At 63.4% G+C, this 19,856-nt stretch overlaps 1 protein-coding gene across 1 annotated transcript in view; it reads right to left on the bottom strand.

Annotated features, from left to right (window-relative positions):
• The window catches only part of LOC149121392 (uncharacterized), a 46,872-nt gene that overhangs the window by 13,005 nt on the left and 14,011 nt on the right, over positions 1 to 19,856 (bottom strand). The window contains 2 exon segments of the mRNA XM_089316295.1: positions 5,422 to 6,444; positions 6,476 to 6,640. Coding sequence (XP_089172421.1) covers positions 5,422 to 6,444; positions 6,476 to 6,640 — 1,188 coding nt within the window.

Genomic DNA, 19,856 nt, shown 5'->3' with positions numbered 1-19,856 from the left:
AAGCAGGCAAAGGCCACAGCGCGGTGGTGGTGTGTGGGGGGGCCCAGGCAGGGGGACCTCCCTCTCTGAGCCTTCACGTCCTCATCCAGAGTCGGGGACGCCCCGGCAGCCCCCCAGAGCCGCGCCCCCCAGCGCCCGCCCTCCCGGAGTCTCCCAGGAAAGCCTTCCGGGCAGTCGGGCAGTGGAGCCCGTCAGGCACAGAGTTTGCACAAAAGCAGGTCCTGGCGGAGTGTTCTGATTTATGATAATTGCAAACCAGGGGCCCTTAGCATAATGGTCTGGGGGAGGGGCGGGGGGATTCCCGCAGGGCCCGTCAGCCCGGGCTGGGCGGTGCCGGCGGTCAAGGGAACGTCGCTTTAACAGCGCAGGGAGGTGCTGGGCGCCCGTCGGGGAGGCGGGGCAGGGGCCGGTTTGTCCCCAGCCGCTGTCCCTGGGCCATTTGCTTTCAATCAGGATTTGCGGGAAAGTGGCTCTTGGCACACTTTGTGGGTGAGAGAGAATGACTGGAATTGAAAAATGACCGGAATTTGCCATCTGAGCGAGGGGAGAGAGCCTGGGTCTGTCACTCTGAACGGCTGGGCGCCAGGACAGCGGCTCGCACACGCGGCGGGCGCCGGGCGTTGGCCGAGCGTCTGTGGCCGTGACCTCGTTGTGTGACAGCTGACCTCATGGGTTCTGCTCTGGCCAGCTTGTTTCTTGGCAGGGGAAACTGAGGCCCAGTGAGAGACTCCTGACCTAAGCTGCCTGTTGCTTCGCTCCCTCCAGAACCCTCGATGGCTCCCCAGGGTCCCTGGGTAAAACCACCTGGAGCTGCTCTCCCCACCCGGGGCAGAAAGCACCCGGGTCACGGGTCTCCATGCAGAGTGCAGAACTGGGAAATGTGTAGAAGAAAATGTCAGAGTTACAGAGGGGGAGAGAGAGGTCTCCCATGTGCTGGGTCACTCCCCAAATGGCTATAACAGCCAGGGCTGGACGAGGCCCAACCAGGAGCCGGGAGCTCCGTCAGGGTGTCCGACGCGGGTGCAGGGGCCCCAGCACTTGGCCCTCGCTGCCGCTTTCCTGGGCCATAGCAGGAGCTGGAACGGAAGCGGGGCAGCTGGGACTCGAACCGGTGCCCACACTGGGTGCTGGTGCTGCAGGTGGTGGCTTTAACCCCCCGTGCCACGGCGTCGCCCCAACGGAGAACTTCAGGAGTTAGGTGAACACTGCGTGGGATGACAACCGAAGATGGTTGGTAAACGAAAGAGAATGCCGCTGCAGCTGGATGGAGTCAGCAGAGTTCACGGCTCGTTGCTGGCGCTGCCATCCCACGTGGGCGCCGGTTCTGGTCCCGGCCACGCCACTCCGATCAGCTCCCTCATGGCCCAGGTGCTGGGGCCCGGCACCCGCATGATGGACCCGGATGGAGCTCCTGGCTCCTGGCTCCTGGCTCGGGCCTCGTCCAGCCCTGGCTGGTGCGGGCATCTGGGGAGGAAGACCTCTCTCTCTCTCCCTCCCCCTCCCTCCCTCCCTCCCTCCCTCCCCCTCCCCCCTCCCTCCCTCCCCCCTCCCCCCTCCCCCCGTCTCTCTCTCTCTCTCTGTGTCTCCCTCCCCCTCTCCCCCTCCCCCGTCCCTCCCTCCCTCTCTCTCTCACTCTGCTTTAGAAAGAACTGAATACCTCTGGCCCCTGGAGCCAGGTGGCAGCTTGGGGACGGCGGCCAGTGCGTGCGTGTGCAGAACGCACAGAGGACTCGAGCCCGGCAGTAAGACAGGCCGTGACCCAGTTAAAACGTGGGCACAGCCAGGAGCTTCCTCCGGGCCTCCCACGCGGGTGCAGGGCCCAAGCACTAGGCCCGTCCTCCACTGCCTTCCCAGGCCACAGCAGGGAGCTGGATTGGAATAGGAGCTGCCAGGACTCAAACCGGCGCCCATAGTGGCTGCCGGCACTGCAGGCCAGGGCTTTAACCCGCTGCGCCCAGCACCGGCCCCTCTCTCTGCCTTTTAAATAAATAAATAAATAAATACAACTCTTAGAAGAACTACAGTGTGGGGGCCAGAGGGGCGCCTCCCTGGAAACGGGGAGCAGATAGTGCTTATAGGGGGGGCAGGAGAAGGGGGGCAGGGATGACTTGAGGGGGCCGGAAGTGGGCGGGGTGGCGAGTGCGCCCCACGGTCTCTTAAAGAAGACACGCTTTTGTCACGAGTCCATCTCCATGAACGGGCGTCCTGGGGTTTCCCAGAAATCTTCCTTGGCGTGCCCTCCGTTCTCTGTGCCCCCCACCCGTCTCCTCTCCCATAGCGGGGGTCAGAGCAGGATCACAGAGGAGAGTGGTGCCGTCAGCCCCAGACAGCTGGGGCCGCAGGACTGCCCCGTTTACCCATCAACGGGGCTCCCCTGTGCACATAGTAGGTGCTCAGGTAACAGGCCAGCACCAGCCGGCTCAGGGACTCCGCCCCTCTGGCGGCCTCACTGGTCGCCCCGTCCTGTGAGAGTCTGAATGAATGAATGAGTGAATGAATGAATGGGAGAAAGGCCTTGACGCACTCGAAGCTCACTGCCCGCTAAGCAGCCCCTGGGACGGCCTCCCTCCTCAGCCTGGCTCGCTCAGCCGCCCGCCTGGGCCCAGGGCACCTCGGCCGTGTTCAGAGATGTCTTAATGACACCTAGACAACTACACAAAACCAAACGGGTCCTCGCAATTATTATAAAATATTAAAATGACTCACAGGATAAATTATTCACCCGCCGCATGTTCCTGCTGCCAGGTGTTAGGGGGCTGATGAGATTTCCTTATTTTAGGCTTGGAGCGGGGAGCAGCCCTAGGGAATCAGAGGCACTGAGACCGCCTGCCAATCATGTCCCGGTGTAGACGGACAGTGTAGACGAGGGAGATGGAGGCCTGCCCGGGGCGGCGGGAGGCAGGGCACGGTGGCCCCGTTTGGCTGAGAGATGGCCAGCATGCAGGTGGGGGGTCTTTGCTCCCCCCTCCTTGGGGGCCCAGAGGAGATCGGGTCCCCTGGGGGCAGCTGGGCTGGGAGGGATTGGAGCGTTCTGAGTGGAGGGAGGGGGAGAGACAGGAGTGACACAGCCAGAGACAGGGTGGGCGCTGGGCGCAGCAGGCAAGAGGCTGGGTCTGAGCTCTGCTCCACTCCGACCCCAGCTGATATGTACGCTGGGAGCCAGCTGGGGCTGATGGCTCAAGTACTTGGACCCCTGCTGCCCCTGGGGGTGACCTGGATGGAGTCCCCAACTCCCAGCTCCAGCCTCGCCCAGCCCTGACTGTTGCGGGCGTTTGGGGAGCCAACCAGCAAAAGGGAGCTTGCTCTCTCTCTCAAATGAATAAGTATTTTAAAAAGTATATTAAAAGAGGGAAAAGGAGAGGCCAAGAGATGAAGAGACAGAAATGGAAGGAGACAAAGATGGAGAAGCCAGGCAGGCAGGGGCAGAGACAGAGAGACGTAAAGGCACAATCCCAGAGAGAGAGACCGGGATATGCCGAGACAGAGGAGAGAGCCGCCTTGGCTCTGGCTCCCCATCAACTCCCTGTTCCCCTGGTTCTCGTGGGCCAGCTGGAGCTGCGCTGGGGAGACTTGGCTCGGAGGAGAGGCTCCAGGAGACGGAGTGGGGTGGGGAGCCTGTGGGAAGGAGCTGGCCAGTCCCAGAAGCCCGAATCCCACCACGGAGGATCTGCCGGACGCCCCGACCCTCCCAGCCTCTCACAGCAGCGTGGCTCAGCACCACGGACAGCGCCGTGCCCTCCAGCAGGGGCCGTGGCCTTTCCCGCCCTCCTGGCCAGGGCCAGCAGGCGTCCCTGTGGGAGACGATGGTCACCCTGCGTCCTTGGCAGGTAAACTGAGGCTCGGAGCTGTGAAGGCCCCACACCAGCCCCACACGGGGCTTCCAGACGCAGGTGCTGAGCAGCTACTGTGTGACTGGCTGACCCAAGCAGCGACAAAACAGACGCGCAGCCCTGGCCCTGGGAGCAGCCGGGTGATAGCCACGCGAACAGATGAACGTGGAACCGTCTGAGCGAGATAGGGGTTGTCACGAAAATGCAGTGGGGTGGGTAGGGGGCAGGGGAGCAGGGAGGGCCTTTCTAAGGAAGTGGCGGTGATCTGGGACTGGAAGCCAGCAGGGGTGGGGAGGGGAGCAGACGGGGTGGGGGTGCTCCAGCCAAGGGCGCAGCCAGTGCAAAAGGCCTGTGGCAGGAGGAAGGCTGCAGGTGGGTCTCGCAGAGACGTAGGTCGTGGGTTGATGTATTCTGGGGGGGGGGGGTTCAGAGGTCCCGAGAGAAAAGCAGTGGCTCCTGCCACACAGCAAGTCTGTCCTTGTTGGGAGCATGGTGTCGGACAAGGCTCTGGGGATCCGACTCTGCTGGTTCCTGTGTGTGACCTCAGGCGTGCGCTGGTCTGCGTCGGTATCGCCCCACGCGGGCTTGGTGCACTCACATTGGAGTGCCCGGCTTTCAATGCCGGCTCGACACCCAGTTCCAGCTCCCTGCGCATGCGCCCCCACAAGGTGTGCTGTGCACCTGCCATCCATGGGGGAGACCCGGATGGAGCTCCTGGCTCCTGGCTCTGGCCTTGCTCAGCCCCAGCTGTGGTGGGCATTTGGGGAGTGAACCAGCAGCAGGTGGAAGATCTCTGTCTGTCTCCTCCCCCCATAACTGATTTTCAAGTAAAGAAATCTTAAACACACACACAGTGCAAGGGCCTCACGGTCCGGCAGCTTGAAGCCCGGTGTGGAGGTGTCGGCAGGGTGGTCCCCTCCTCAGCATGGGGGTCGCCATCTTTGCATCCCATGGCCCTGTCTGTGTCCCCGCCAGTGCTCGCACTGGACTAGCGGCTGTGCCCAGCATGGTCCCGCCTTGAGGACCTGCTGGGGACCCTTCACTCCCGGGGCTCCCTCCGCACCTCCTCAGGTGTCCTTGTCACTGTCAGCCAGTGTCCCCTCCCTGGCACTCCCAGTGTCCCCTCCCCAGCTGGAAACTCACACCTCCCCTCTCCCCGCCTGTCTCCCCCCACCATGGCCCCCCATGGCCAGCCCCACCGAGGCAGGTGTCCTGTCTGCTCTGGTCCCAGCTCCCAGCCTGGGGGTGGGGGTGGGGGGCTGGCTCACAGCGGGGGGCCAGGAGGTGGGGCGGGGCAGCATCAGCCCCAGGGGACAGCCGACATGGTGGGGTGGACCTGGGGCTCGCCAGGGCCCAGGTGTGTGGGAAGCCCAGGTGGAGCGTCTCAGCACTGCCGCCTGCCGGGGGCTCGGTGTGGGCGCGGCCCCCTGGGTCTGTGCACCAGGGCTTAGGGGGCTGGGGAGGGGCTTAGGACCGGCCAGGGCATCAGGCTGGCCTCCCTGTGCCTGAACCCCCGCGGCTTTGTAAGAAGAGGAGACCAGAAGCTCACACATGGGTACACATGGATACACACACGGATACACACAGATACATGGGTACACACAGATACAAACACATAGGTACACATGGATACACATATACACACACATGGATACACAAATGGACACACAGATACAGATACACATGTATACACACAGATACAAATATACACACGGATACACACAGATACACAAATGACACACAGATACACACAGGTACACGTGGATACACATAGATACACACATGGATACACAAATAACACACAGATACAAACACACAGGTACATGGATATACACAGATACACACAGACACACATGGATACACAAAGATATACACGGATACACACAGAAACATGAATACAGATACAGATACACACACGGATACACACAGATACAGATACACACATGGATATACACAGATACACATGGATACACACAGATACAAACACACAGGTACACATGGATACACATAGATACACACATGGATACACAAATGGACACACACATACAAACACACAGGTACATGGATATACACAGATACACACAGACACACATGGATACACAAAGATATACATGGATACACACAGATACACGGATACATGCAGATACAAACACACAGATACACACAGATACAGATACACATGTATACACACAGATACAAATATACACACGGATACACACATGGATACACACATATACACATGGATACGCACAGATACACAAATGGACACACAGATACAAACACACAGGTACATGGATTCACAGAGATATACACGGATACACAGATACACAGATACAAGGATACATACGGATACACAGATATGCATGGATACACACAGATACAGATACACACATGGATACAGATACACGGATATGCACAGATACACACAGATATACATGGATACACACACGGATACACACAGGTACACATGGATACACACAGATACACATGTATACACATGGATACACACAGATGCACAGATACACACAGATACACAAATGGACACACACGTACATGGATATACACAGATACACACACAAATACACACATGGACATGGATACAAACATACAGGTACTCAGATACACAAGTACACACAGACGTCCACATGCATGCACACCGATAAGTACAAATACACACATGGCTACATGATACACACGGATACACACATGCATACATACAGATGTACACAGATACACACATGGGTACCCACAGAGAGACATGCACAGACACACACACATACAGGCACACCCCCGTCCCCCGCCGTGTGATGCTGTGGCCCCGACCCCGGCTCTGACCCTGCACCGGGGTCCGCCTCTTTCCCCGAGGCGGTCACGCAGCCCCCACCTTCACGCTGGGACCAGGTCTCCGTCGCCCTGACTCGGGCCGCTGCGCCGCCTGCTGCAGTCTGGGGCGGTTCCGTGTGCTGGGCGGATCTTTCCCGAAGAACCGGGCACACTTTCCACCTGGGAGTCCCTTCTGGGCCCAGAAACATGCACACACAAACACACGCACGCATACGTGTGTGCACTCGCACACCCATGTGTGGACATTCACACGGGCACACGCACACGTGTGCACACCCGTAGGCAGATGGGCACACACACCCGCGTGGCCACGGCTCTTTCCAGCCCCATCTGGGGGCCGGGAGCCTGGGGCCTTCCCGCGGCTGCCTGCTGACGTGGTGAGTCCGGAGAGAACTCCGAGGGGGCTGCGGGCTGCCAATCGGCCGCTGAGAGGGGCTGGTGACGGGATGGCCAGGACCCTGGGGAAGAAGTGCTCGGCCAACCCCGCCTCCCTCCTTCCTGCAGAGCATGTAAGAAGCGCCTGCTGTGTGCTGCTGGGTGTGGACGGTACCCGAGCGGATCAGAGGTGCTCGCTGGGTTACAGGAAGATCTGAGCTCTCTTGGGAGCCCCTTAAGATGCCAAGGCAGGAGGGAGCGAGCGATGGCGGGCAGCGGGCAGGTCCCCCACTCCCTGCCTGCTGACCCCCCCCCCCAGCCTGTCCCTGGTTGGCGCTGGGGCCGGCGCCGCTCCCCTCCCTGCAGCGTGGGTGGCAGTGACTTCATCTGGCCTCCGTGGCTGTCACTCAGCCTGTAGTCACACTGGAGACAACACGGTTGCCATGGAAATGAGTATGCTTCCCCCCCCCCCAGGGCCAGCCGGAAACTGAGCGCGCACACGGTGACCTGCGCACAGGTGGGGGCTGGTTAGCTCACTGCTGCGGCCCAGCCCTGGGTAGCAGGGACCCAAGCGCCCGGGCCACCGCGGGAGCGTGTCACATGGGAGGACAGCAGGGGGCGCTGTGTGGCTGGAGCAGGGGGCCTGTGGGCTGCAGGGCTGGTGGGAGCAGACTCAGGCTTTGGCCCTGAGGGAGGTGGGAGCCACGGAGGGCTGCGGGCGGAGGAGGGCTGTAACCTGCCTCGGGGCTCACCAGCGCCCTCTGCGGCTGCAGGGGGCACAGAAGGGTGAGCGTGGGGGCTGGGGTCCCGGCGGAGGCCACCTCCTAGGCCGGCTTCAGCACGGTTGGCCGGGAAGCGCACAGCTTCTTGCGAGGCAGTTCTCGTCGCGTCTCCTTTGTGTTATGCGGGGTCTTACTGACTGCACGGGTCGGTCGCTCCTGCTCTGTGAATTCCCTTCTAGGATGGGGTGTTTGGCCACAGAGGGCGGAAACCACAGTCCTGGGGTAGAGCTGCTGTTCTTGGTATACAGGAAGTGCTCAATAATTGGAGCCTGTGGCTCTGAGTGAGAGGGAGGCTTCTGAGCACCCCTCCTCTGTCTGCTCTCACTCCTGGCAGTGAGGGAGCAACAGAGAGGGCAAGACGTTCTCCCAGCGCCACACAGCATCGCACGCTGAACTCAAGATGGAAGCCCTGGCTGAAGCAGCCATTCAGATGATGTGGCACTGCCTCTGGGGGCCCTGCTCCTCCATCCCCAGCCCGATTGCCACCCCTGCCTACTTCCTGCTCTCCGGTGGCCTGGGCTGGTTAGTGGGACACCACACAGTGCGTCTGAGTGATTGGCTCAGATGTGGCCATGTGACCCGAGCCAAGCCAATCAGAGTGAGCCCTGGGATCTTTGGCTGGAGCCAACAGGCAAGAGGCAGGGGACGGGGCAGTGGAACTGACACCCAGAGCGGGAGGGCGGTGCCCAGCGACATCAGTGACGTGTGCTGGGCGGAGGCCGGATGTGCCCAGATGTCTCTGGGGAACCTGGCAGGGGCTGCATGTCGTCATCAGCTGGATCGTGCCGCTGGTTCCACGCGACTGTGCGGACCTCAGACCCGCTCAGTCGCACGCATTTGCATGTTTGCTAAATGCCAGTCATGCCCCGATGACAGCCCCGAGTAGGTGTTAGAAGTAGCACCGTGCCGTCCCCTGGGCTCGCGGACCCAGCGTGCCTGAACGCGGACGGCACTGGACTTCAAAGAAGCAAGAGCCGGGGCCATCAGCTGGGGAAGGAATGACAGTCCTTGCTCATTTGTATTTCACGGTCCTTTCTCTGTCTGTCACGTCGCAATCTATGTACAAAAGGAAACCAAGGGGTGGGTGCTGTGGTGTAGCGGGCGAAGCCGCCTGCAGCACCGGCCTCCCACGTGGGCCCAGGTTCAAGTCCCGCTGCTCCGCTTCCGATCCAGCTCCCTGCTGTGGCCTGGGAAAGCAGCAGGACACAGCCCAAGTGCTGGGGCCCCTGCACCCACGTGGGAGACCCAGATGGAGCTCCTGGCTTTGGACTGGCCCCGCCCTGGCCGTTGTGGTCATCTGGGAAGGGAGCCGGGGGTGGGGGGGGGAAGATCTCTGTCTCTGCCCCGTCTGTCACTCTGGCTTTCAACATAAAGAAACAGACTTCATTTTAAAACAGAAACTGAGGGCGGGCGGTTGTCCCCTGTGAGCGTCCAGGACGCTGGGTGCACGCAGAGCCGCGGCCGCCCCCGGCAGCCACAGAGTCGGGGGGGGGGGGGGGGAGGGGCTCCTTCCCAGACTCCTCTGAGGCGGGGCTCCTTGGGCTTCCAGAAGCTTCTTAGGAGGGCAGCCACAGTGGCGGAGCGAGAACAGTGGGGCCCTGGTGCCACCGGGCTTGGGTTCAAGTCCTGGCACTGCTGAGTTGATAAAAGGGGTCACCCCCCGCCCCCAGCCCCCAGCAGGCCGTGCCTGCAGCCCTGTGCGGCCCTCCGGGTCCTGGGCAGCCTCGTGTGCCGCCGGCGGGCTGGTGGCAGGAGGGAAGCGGCCCCTGGCCCGCCCTCATCCGCGCCCAGCTGGGGCCGGGGGCACCTCCCACGTGGGCGTCATCGCCGAGCCGTGCCCGCTTAGGCTGCGTCTGCAGGGTCACTCGGGCGGACAGCGCGAATCTGCGCGGGGAGCCGGGGAGCCGCCTTCTGGGCCCGCGCCCCGCGCCGGGTACCAGTGACCTCCGGACATAGCGGGCGCCGCCACCTCTGGTTCGCGGCAGGTGCTGCGGGCGCTTCCGTCGCAGAAGGCGGGAGCGGCTGCTGAGCCGTGAGTCAGCCGGCAGGCAGGCGCGCCGTGCCGCAGCTGCGACGCCGGGACCCTGGCGCTGGCCCACAAAGCTTAGGGACTCTCCCCTCCGCCAGGAAGCCCTCCCGGACTGCCCAGGCCGCGGCCTCGGGCCTGTTTTGTGTCTCCTGGGGCCCGTTCTTTCCCCGCCAGGCCCCTCACGGTGGCGCACGCAGGGTGCAGTTTTCATTTCGGGGGTGGAGCCCCCTGCATCCTCCTGCCTCAGTCTGCGCCCATCTGGGGGTCAGGCCTCGCCCCCGCCCGCTGGGCCCGCCTCCCGCAGCAGCTGCGGTTGCCTTGGTAACCGAGCAAGCGTTCCCCTCCCCCTCCAGTCCAGCCCCTCCCCCTCCGACCAGGCCCTTCCAGGGACCGCGGCGGCCGGGTGCCATGGAAACGGTTTCCAGGCTCCCGCAGTGGGCTTCCTCATTGGCTGCGCAGGCTGCAGGCGGAGGTCGCCCCTGGGGTCACTTCCAGGGACTGGAGCTGGGGGTCTCCGAGGCCTCCCCGCCCGGAGGGGAGCATCTGGGACCTGGGCCTGGGTTGAAGCCCTGGGAGCGCTCGGTCCGGGGACCCCCACCTCGCCGCTGCCCCAAACTCAGCGAAGTGCTGCACAGACGCCTCCCCCTGACTCGACGCGGCCGCAGAGCCGCCAGGCGGCCCCTCCCCCGCCTTCTAGAAGCTTCTCCCGGCTCTGGCTCTTGGCAGAGAACAGGGGCTGGGGACCTGGGACTGGGTCCTCAGCGGCAGGGGGCAGCATGGCTGAGCCCTGGGGGCGGAAGAAATGAAGGGGGAAGAAATGATGCGGGCAGCACGCGGTGCCAGGGCCGGGCCCAAGCCCGCAGCAACACCGACCCTCGCCATCGCTGCCATTTCAGATGGGGAAACTGAGGCCCGGAAAGGGCGGGGGCTTGGACTGGGGGGCTCGGGAGGGGGTGGGGCCCTGATGGCCTCTGGGAGAGACCAAGGGGGCTGGGGGCCTTCAGACTCCCCAGGGCACCCCAGTAAAGCTGACCACCCAAGGTGAAGGAGTGAGCCTGAGCGGTAGGTGTTTCCGAGCAGGTGGGACCCCGCGTCCCCTATCAGAGACCCTGGTTCGGGTCTGGGCTCTGCTTTCTGTCCAGCTCCCTGCGCGTGCCCACCCAGGGAGGCGGCAGCGAGGGCTCAAGCCCCTGGGCCCCTGCACCCACGTGGGAGCCCCGGATGGAGCTCCTGGCTCCTGCCTGGCCCAGCCCTGGCTGCTGCAGCCATTGAGGGCGTGAAGGAGCTCTCTCTGACTCCGTCTACCTTTCAAGTAAGCAAACACGACCGAAAGAGAAGAAGTAGCAAGCCAGCACCCCCCTCCCTTCCCTTCCCGACAGGAGTGGGCTGCCGCACCCTGGGCCCGGGGGTTCTGGGAGGAAGCACCGCCCGCGAGTCAGTTCAGGTCAGGGAATGTCTATGATGGCGGCTGTGAGCCTCCTGGGAGGACCAGGCAGGTGCAGAGACACAGCCGGGCTCCTGCACAGGGGGGCTGGGGGTGCCTGGGGACTGAGGCCACGCGGATGAGGCAAAGGAGAAGCTGATTCCTGGCGGCGGCGGCACGTGCAAAGGGCCGGGGGCAGGACCGGGTGTGGCCCAGTGGTGGACAGTGAGGAGGCTCCGTGGCTGGAACAGCGTGAGTGATGGGGAGGAAGTGGCTGAGACCAAACCCGCGGTGGCGCTCACCACCCCAGCAGGGCCACCAAGGCAGCAGCCACAGCCGGGGCACGGTCCCTGCACTGAGGCCTGGGGTGTAGGGTCACAGGGGGCGGTGGGCGGCAGCGTGGTGGGACCCTTTCCTGCCTGACCGCAGACGCACGGCGGACCGGGAGGGAACGTGGGACGCCCCACCCGGAGCCCTGGCCGCCAGCTGCCAGCAGCACGTGGCCCAGATGCTGCTCGCTGGGGACATCTGTTGGGGTCTCCCCCGCACCCGGCGGCTCTGGCGGCAGCGGCAGCGGCAGGTGCTTGGATGGGGTGGCCCCGGGCCGCTGGGAGACCCTGGGGGTTGGGCCTGGGGGCCAGGGAGGGAGCCACGCTCAGAGTGGTGGGCAGGACACCACCCGCGATGGGGTCTGAGCCCACCCCCCAGGGAGGGAAGTCAGCTGCACGCAGACCGGGGACACGCGGTCCCCCAGGAAGACCCCCCAGTCCCACCCCCCGCAGCTCCTGATTGGTTCCCTCAGCAAGGAGGCGCCAAGGGGGCGGGGTTGGGGTGCATCCCGAGTCAAGGTCCCCATCCTGCCCCACCCAGCGCCCTACTGATGCACCTGGGGGGGCAGCAGTGACGGCCAAGTCCCTGGGCCCTGCACCCACGCGGGAGACCCGGGTGGAGCTCCTGGCTTCAGCCTGGCCCAGCCCTGGCTGCTGTGGGCATTGGAGGAGTGACCCAGCGGATGGGAGAGTCTGTCTCTGATTACACGAAGCTGGTGAGAATGGGGTGACCCGGTAAGTTCTCTGGGTGCAAAAAGCTTCCGAGGTCCACGCAGAGCCGGGGTCTGCACAGGGCCTCAGCAAACGTGGACCACGGAGAACCTGACGCGTGGGTCTCGGGGTTTGCGCCCAGATGAACTGAGGGAGAGGGAGAGAGATAGAGATCCTCAACCCTCCGGTTCCCGCCCCAAATGCCTGCACCTGCCAGGAGCCGGGAGCGCCTTCCGGGTCTCCCACGTGGGCCGCAGGGGCCCGAGCGCTTGAGCCTCCGGCCTCCCAGGTGCGCATGCGCAGGGAGCTGGCGCTCCGCTGTGGGATGCGGGCGCCCGGCGGCGGCTTGTCCTGCTGTGTCCTACGCCCGCCTGTGGACTGACTGTTCCACTCCGACCTCCGTGAGCTTTCGAAGCCTCCTGGCGCTGAGCACCCGTTAGGGGCCGGCACTGCCCCAGCGAGGAGGGGGTGGATAGGCCCGCCCCAGCCAGCGCCAGTGGGGTTCCGTCTGTGTGAGAGGCAGGCGGGACCCACAGGGAGGAAACAAGCTGTTTTCAGATTGAGGTTGGGCCGGGAAGGACGGACAACCAGGTGTGGCAGGAGGGGCGACGCAGGGGCGGCCACGGGAGCCAGGGGTGTGCGCGCGTGGGGTCCTCTCGGAGGAGGTGGCGAGGCTGGAGCTGAGAGCCAGAGAGGGAAGCAGATCCAGACAGAAGAACGGGGAGGGGGCGTCCATGCAAAGGCCCTGGGGCATGAGCGAGCCTGGCGTGTGGGAGGGGCAGCAAGGAGCCCCATGCGCTGGAGCAGAGTGGGGGGGGGGGGCGGAGGATCTCGCCGCGCGGGGAGGGCGGGCTCTCCGCGGAGGCGGGCGGAGCGCAGTAGCAGGTGCACGTGGAGTCTTGGCCTCCGGCGCCGGCCATAGCCAGGCCCTCACCTGCAGACACGTGGCCGCCCAGAGCTCGGGGGAAATTCGGGGTCGGCCGTGAGGCGGCGCCGCGCGTGCGGCCGGAGCGGCGGGCGCGGGCGAGGCGGGGAGAAGGAGCGCTGTTTCTCTTGTCCTTATCCGAATAAATTGAGATGTATTTGCAAAAAGTGTCAAGGAAAGCGGCGGCCGCCAAACAGCTGCTCCGAGGGCCCGTGACAGGCAGCGCAGATTAATGTCGCCGTATTTTTATGGTCGGTTAACAGCTGATATGGGTTTTAAATATATTATCTTGCATTGTGTTGTCTGTCAGTTAAAAAACTGCTCGTGTCTCCCGTGTTTGCTTTGAAAAAGTTCTTATAGAACACTCCGCCGCGGAGCTCCCAAGTCTTTATTTTCCCTGTCTTGTCCTGGGGCGAGATCCGCGTGGGGCTGCTCCCCCCGCCCCAGCTCGGGCTGGCTGCCGGCTTCCCGGGCGATTTGTCGCTGACCCCACCGCAGCCCCCAGCGCCTCCCTCGGGGAGGAGCTGCGGGAGCCGGGATTCCCGCCTCGCCCTCGCTGGAGAATCTGCCTCTAAAGTTCATTCATTTCCGTCTTGTTCTGTATGTGAGAGCAGAGAGAGGCCGAGCAAGCCCCCACCTGCTGGGCCCTTCCCCAAACGCCTGCCAACAGCCAGGGCAGAGGGGGGAGCCGGGAGCTCCACCCCGGTCTCCCGCGCAGGTGCAGGGGCGTCACTGCTGCCCGCCCAGGAGCACCGGCAGGCGCTGGATCAGGAGTGGAGCAGCCAGGACTCGAACCGGCGCCCACGGGGGATGCCCCAGCCCCTCCCCCACCCTGCCCTCATCTCAGACCGCACGGCTCCCGGGAGCAGCCGCGGCCAGGACTCCTGTCCAAGCACTTGACCCTGACCCAGCCGCTCCCCTCCTGGAGCCCCTCACCCGCCCCCCAGCCGGCGCCAGCCCCTCCGTGTGATCCTCCCAGCCCACCTCCCGCCTCTGCCGTCTCCTCACGCTCCCCCCAACGCAGCAGCCAGGCTGTGTCAGGACCCCGCCGGCCCCTCGCAGGCCTGCCTCCTTCCCTCACTGGAGCCGCCTCACCTCTGTTTTTTCCACCCCACAGACTCCTTTTTTTTTTTTTTTTTTTTTTTTGACAGGCAGAGTGGACAGTGAGAGAGAGAGACAGAGAGACAGAGAGAAAGGTCTTCCTTTGCTGTTGGTTCACCCTCCAATGGCCGCCATGGCCGGTGCATCACGCTGATCCGAAGCCAGGAGCCAGGTGCTTCTCCTGGTCTCCCATGGGGTGCAGGGCCCAAGCACTTGGGCCATCCTCCACTGCACTCCCTGGCCACAGCAGAGAGCTGGCCTGGAAGAGGGGCAACCGGGACAGAATCCAGCGCCCCGACCGGCACTAGAACCTGGTGTGCCGGCGCCGCAGGCGGAGGATTAGCCTAGTGAGCTGCGGCGCCGGCCCCCACAGACTCCTATCTACCCTGCACAGCCCAGCTTCCCATGCCCTTCCACCAGCAGAGGGCACCTCTGTCTGCCCACCTTTCAGGGCAGGGTCTGGGTCTCCCAGGGAGAGGCCCAGCTCACATGGCGCCTGGGGGGCTGCGGCTCCCCGTCCTGAGGGCCGGGCGCCGGCCTTGCTGAGGGCCAGAGCTGGACAGTTACAGACGAGGCTGTCGCCGTAGATAACGAGGCGCTAATTGTGCAGGAGAGGTAATTAGCCGGGCAGGTTGGAGCCACCGTGTTACACGCTACACAATTAGACACCGGGCCGTATATAAAAGACACGCTAATCGCTTGGTTCGGACGATTAACGGGGCGCCCGACAACTAATAAAGCAAAATGCCTCCGGGCAGCCGGGCTCGGAGCCAGGCGGCGCCGCTGGGAGACCGCGGTGGGGCTGCCGGGCGCCGGTGCTCCCGCGGGAGGAGCTGCGGCCCCGGCGCCACCAGGCTGCGCCTCAGTCTTCTCACCTGCAGAGTGGAGCGACCCCGGCACCCGCCCGAGTGGGGGGGGGGCACCAGGGAGCGCAGGTCTCCCTTTGGGTGCCGCTTAGAGCGGGGCGGCCAGATCCCCCCCCACACACACACACGCACAGCCCACCCTTGTGGGACCTGTCCTGCCGGGGCTTTGTGGGGGATGGAATGAAGACAGGCTCATCTCAGTGCGAAGAAGTCATTGAAATCCATGCAGAACTTCCCCCCCCCCGCCCAGATTGCTCTCTGTGGACACCCCAGCATCCCCCCTCCGGGGCCTGGGTCCAGAGTGTGCATTTCAGCGTGGGTCTTGGTGTTGCCAACTCAAGCGGGCTGAGCCTCTGTTTCTGCATCTGTGAAATGGGCCCAGCACTGACCGCCACCTCCCCAGGTCCAGTAAGACATCAGGCATAAAGCCGTGACTTCAAGGCCGTTCCCAGCCCGGGGTAGAAATGCAGGGGAGGGCAGTGAGTTCTGTAATGGTTACAATGTAGCCACTTGGCAGGGTTTAAATTGCTACAGTGTAACTATGGTCTGGCCCTCACCGCTGTCACAATGTAGCCACTGCCAGCGCTGCAGTTGTTCCAGTGTAACCGGGGCCAGGGGGGATTGTTACGGTGTAACCACCGTCAGCATAACCTCGGATCCTTTCTTGGGACGCCTGGGAGACAGGGAAAGGCAGGGCTGGAGGGCGGGCACGGAGCGGTCGCCGCGCTCAGACCAGAGTGAATTCTGAGGCCAGAGGTAGCAACGTGCAGGAGGCGGACCCATGCCCTTTGAGGGTGACCTCTGGGCCAGGGCAGCAGGGGGAGGGAGAAGCGGCCATGCCAGGCCGGCAGGTGCGGAGATCGGGGCCCCTTGGCGTCCACGGCCCCGCCACGGGCATCAAAGCCCGCAGTGCTCCAGCCGCTTCCCTACAATGGTGCAGGCTTGCGTGGACACCGTGCACACCCTCCCATAGACTTATTATTTTAAACATGATTTATTTTACTTATTTGAAAAGCAGAGTTATGGAGGGGGAGAGAGAAGGAGGGAGGGAAGGAGGGAGGGAGAGAGGGAGAGGTCTTCCATCCACTGGTTCACTCCACAAATGACCACAACGGCCAGGGCTGAGCCTATTCAAAGCCAGAAGCTTCTTCCAGGTCTCCCACGCGGGGGCAGGGCCCAAGGACTTGGGGCGTCCTCCACTGCTTTCCCAGGCCACAGCAGAGAGCTGGATCGGAAGTGGAGCAGCCGGGACTCGACCGGCGCCCGTATGAGATGCGGTCACCCAGGCTGCAGTTTACCAGCTGTGCCTGGTAAAGTCACCTGTGGCTGGCTCCCGACACCTCCCGCGGGGCCAGCACTGGACTCACACTGGCTCCACTGTGTTGTGTAGGACAGACGACAAGAGCCTGCAGGTGCTCGGCACGGATGCCATTCAGGAGTGGGCACCGGGTGCTGGTGCCCAGAACCTTCCCTGCTGGGGCCCTTCCAGGCGAGGAGCCTGCTTTGGGCCCTGAACCAGAGGGTCCGGGGTGAGCTGGGAAGGGCGCGAGGCGAGAGCAGGGCTCTGGAGGAGACGGGGTGGAGTGGATGCACAGGGCAGAGCTGCTGGGGGCCTGGCGGGAGGTGGGAGGGGGCTGCACCTGTTCCCTGGCCGCAGACTCAGAGCAGCGACTGCCTCTGCCCCCAGCCCCGGCAGGAGGTCCAGGGTCCCTTCTGCCTCCTGCAGCTCAGAGGGAGCAGGAAAATTCCCTCCCCCAACCGGGGGTCTTAGGTGACGCCTTGGCCCCTCCTCTGCCCGGCCGGAGCTGGCGGATTACTGAGTGCTTACTGTGTACCAGGGCGAGTGTGACACAGGACTGTTGTCCAGCACACTGGGCGAAGCCGATGCCTGCGGTGCTGCCATCCACAGGGCACTGGTTCGAGTCCCGGCTGCTCCACTTCTGAACCAGCTGCCTGCTAACGCACCTGGGAAAGCAGTGGGAGATGGCCAAAGTGTGTGGGTCTCTGCACCTGTGTGGGAGACCTGGAAGAGGCTCCTGGCTCCTGGCTTTTGGCCATGTTGTGGGCATTTGGGGAGTGAACCAGCAATGGACGATTTCTCTCTCTCCCTCCCTCCCTCCCTCCCTCCCTCCCTCCCTCCCTCTCTCTCTCTCTCTCTCTCTCTGCCTTTCAAATAAATAAATCTCTAAAAACAGGGTCATCCGTGCCGTGGGAGGAACCCCAGCCCCCGGGCACAGTTAATCCCCAAACCAGGAGCGTCCTGGGGAAGGGGCCGAGGGGTCCCGTCCTAAGAGCTTAAAGCAAAGCGGGAGGCAGTGGGCGCGCAGCTCTCCGGCCGGCCGGCTGCCCACGCCCGGGACCACGTCGAAGGATCATTTAGACATCACAGCTGCAGCTGGGCCAAGTGTCTTCTCCGCTGAGCACTTGTTTAAGAAATCAATAAAAGTGCTGTCAGCCAGCAGCTGCCACATCGCCGCCCCTGGGCCGGGCGGCTGAGCCTGGAGCGCGAGACCGGCTCTGTGGGCCGTGTTAGGTGTGGCTGGGGATCCCCCAAGGGCTCGTGCACTGGGGGATGGTCCCCACGTCTTACGTGTTTTTAAATATTTTTTTCTTATTTATTTTTGAAGGCAGAGTGGATAGTGAGAGAGAGACAGAGAGAAAGGTCTTCCTTTGCCATTGGTTCACCCTCCAATGGCCACCATGCTGCGGCCGGCGCACCGCGCTGATCCGATGGCAGGAGCCAGGTACTTCTCCTGGTCTCCCATGGGGTGCAGGGCCCAAGCACTTGGGCCATCCTCCACTGCACTTCCTGGCCACAGCAGAGAGCTGGCCTGGAAGAGGGGCAACCGGGACAGAATCCGGCGCCCCGACCGGGACTAGAACCTGGTGTGCCGGCGCCGCAGGCGGAGGATTAGCCTAGTGAGCTGCGGCGCTGGCCAAATATTTTATTTACTCAAAAAGCCGAGAGAGAGAGAGAGAGAGAGAGAGAGAGCGCGCGAGGGAACAAGCACCCATTCACCAGTTCACTCCCCACATGCGCACAACAGCCGGGGCTGGGCCAGGCTGCAGCCAAGTGCCAGGGGCTCCATCCAGGGCTCCCGCGTGGGCCCAAGGACTGGAGTCCTCAGTGCCGCCTCCCAGCGTGTGTGTGAGCAGGGAGCTGGGTCAGAGGCAGAACCAGAACTTGAACCCAGGTCCTCTGGCTTGGGAGGCAGCTTAGCCCTGCCCCAGACCCCAGACCCCAGACCCCTCCCCGGGGGGCAGCAGGGCCAGGCTGGGCACTGGGAGGTGCGGCCTCCAGCAGGTCACCTGGGCGGGCTGTGGCTCAGCGGGGGCCACCCTGCAGCATTTAAGCTGTGTGCCGCCTGGCCTCCGTGCCCGCCTCCTCCTGCCTCGCCAGCCGGGCCGAACCCTGAGCGTGGCCGCCTGTGAGCTGGGCCCTCCTCCTCAGTGAGCAGCCCCTCTCAGGCGCTTCGGGCTGGAGTCTGGGGGTCTCAGGGCTGAGACGCCTGTGCCGCACAAGGAAGAGCCCGGGTTCAATATGGCTGCAGCTCTGGTTCCGCTCCTGACGCGTGTCCTGGGAGGCAGCGGTGATGATGGCCCAAGCACTGGGCCCGCACCCACGTGAGAGACCCAGATGGAGCTCCTGGCTTTGGCCTGGCCCAGCCCTTGTGGCCACTTGGTGGGGGGGGGGGGCGGTGAACCAGCCGAGTGGAGTTTCTCTCTCTCTCTCCCTCTCTGGAGTTTGGTCCTGCCACTGCCCTGCAGGTGAGCCGGCTTGTGGCAGTGGGCAGGTGAGGCTGGGATGGACATTCCTCTCTGCCTCCCCTGCCCAGGTCACACCTGGCCCAAGGGGCCTCTGCCTGGTCCTTGGCTCCCGCCCTTGCCTCCCACAGCCTGTCCCTCCCACTGCAGCCACCAGAGGGCGCGCATGAGCACCTGGGTCCCGGCCGCCCCTCCTCTGCCCACGGCCCTCCATGGCTCCCACCCCTTCAGATCAAAGCCCAAGCCCTCCCTGGGGTCCACAGGCCTTGTAGGACCTGCCTTCCCCTCCCCTCTCTCCTCCCCTGTCCCCTGGTTCTCTCCACGTCAGCCACAGGGCCTCCTGTCTGCTCCTCCTGCATGCCGGGCTTGGCCTTGCCCGGGGGCCTTTGCGTGGGCCGCTCTTCCTTCTGGGGACGCAGCCAGCCCCTTCTCGCCAGGTCTCAACAGAAACGCCACCTCCTCCGAGAGGTCCTCCCTGCCCATTCCAGCTGGGGCTGCATCCCCCCCCCCCCCCCGGTCGCACTTCTCATCTCCCTTCAGTTCTGCGAGTCCCTTAGCGCTGTCTGCCATGATCCGTGGTGTGTGTCTGTGTTTACCGGCTCAGTCCCCGTCTCTCCAGCGGCTACCTGCCCCAGGCACAAAAGGTGCCTTCTGTCCTTGTCTCTCTCTCTCTCTCTCTCTCTCTCTCTTTATTTATTTGTTTGAAAGGTAGAGTTAGAGAGAAAGGTAAACACACACACACACACAGGTCTTCTATCTGCTGGTTCCCTCCCCAGATGGCCGAGCCTGTGGATGACCGAGCCCATCCTTTTTTGTGGCTACATAATATTCCAATGTGTGCACCACTTTTTTTTTTTAAGATTTATTTATTTATTG

Source organism: Oryctolagus cuniculus, chromosome 16 (assembly GCF_051225735.1).
Source record: "Oryctolagus cuniculus isolate XC-2025 breed Fujian yellow rabbit chromosome 16, ASM5122573v1, whole genome shotgun sequence".
NCBI lineage: Eukaryota > Metazoa > Chordata > Mammalia > Lagomorpha > Leporidae > Oryctolagus > Oryctolagus cuniculus.
The sequence above is the reverse complement of the archived record's forward strand: the minus strand, read 5'-3'. Positions and strand labels throughout refer to the sequence as shown.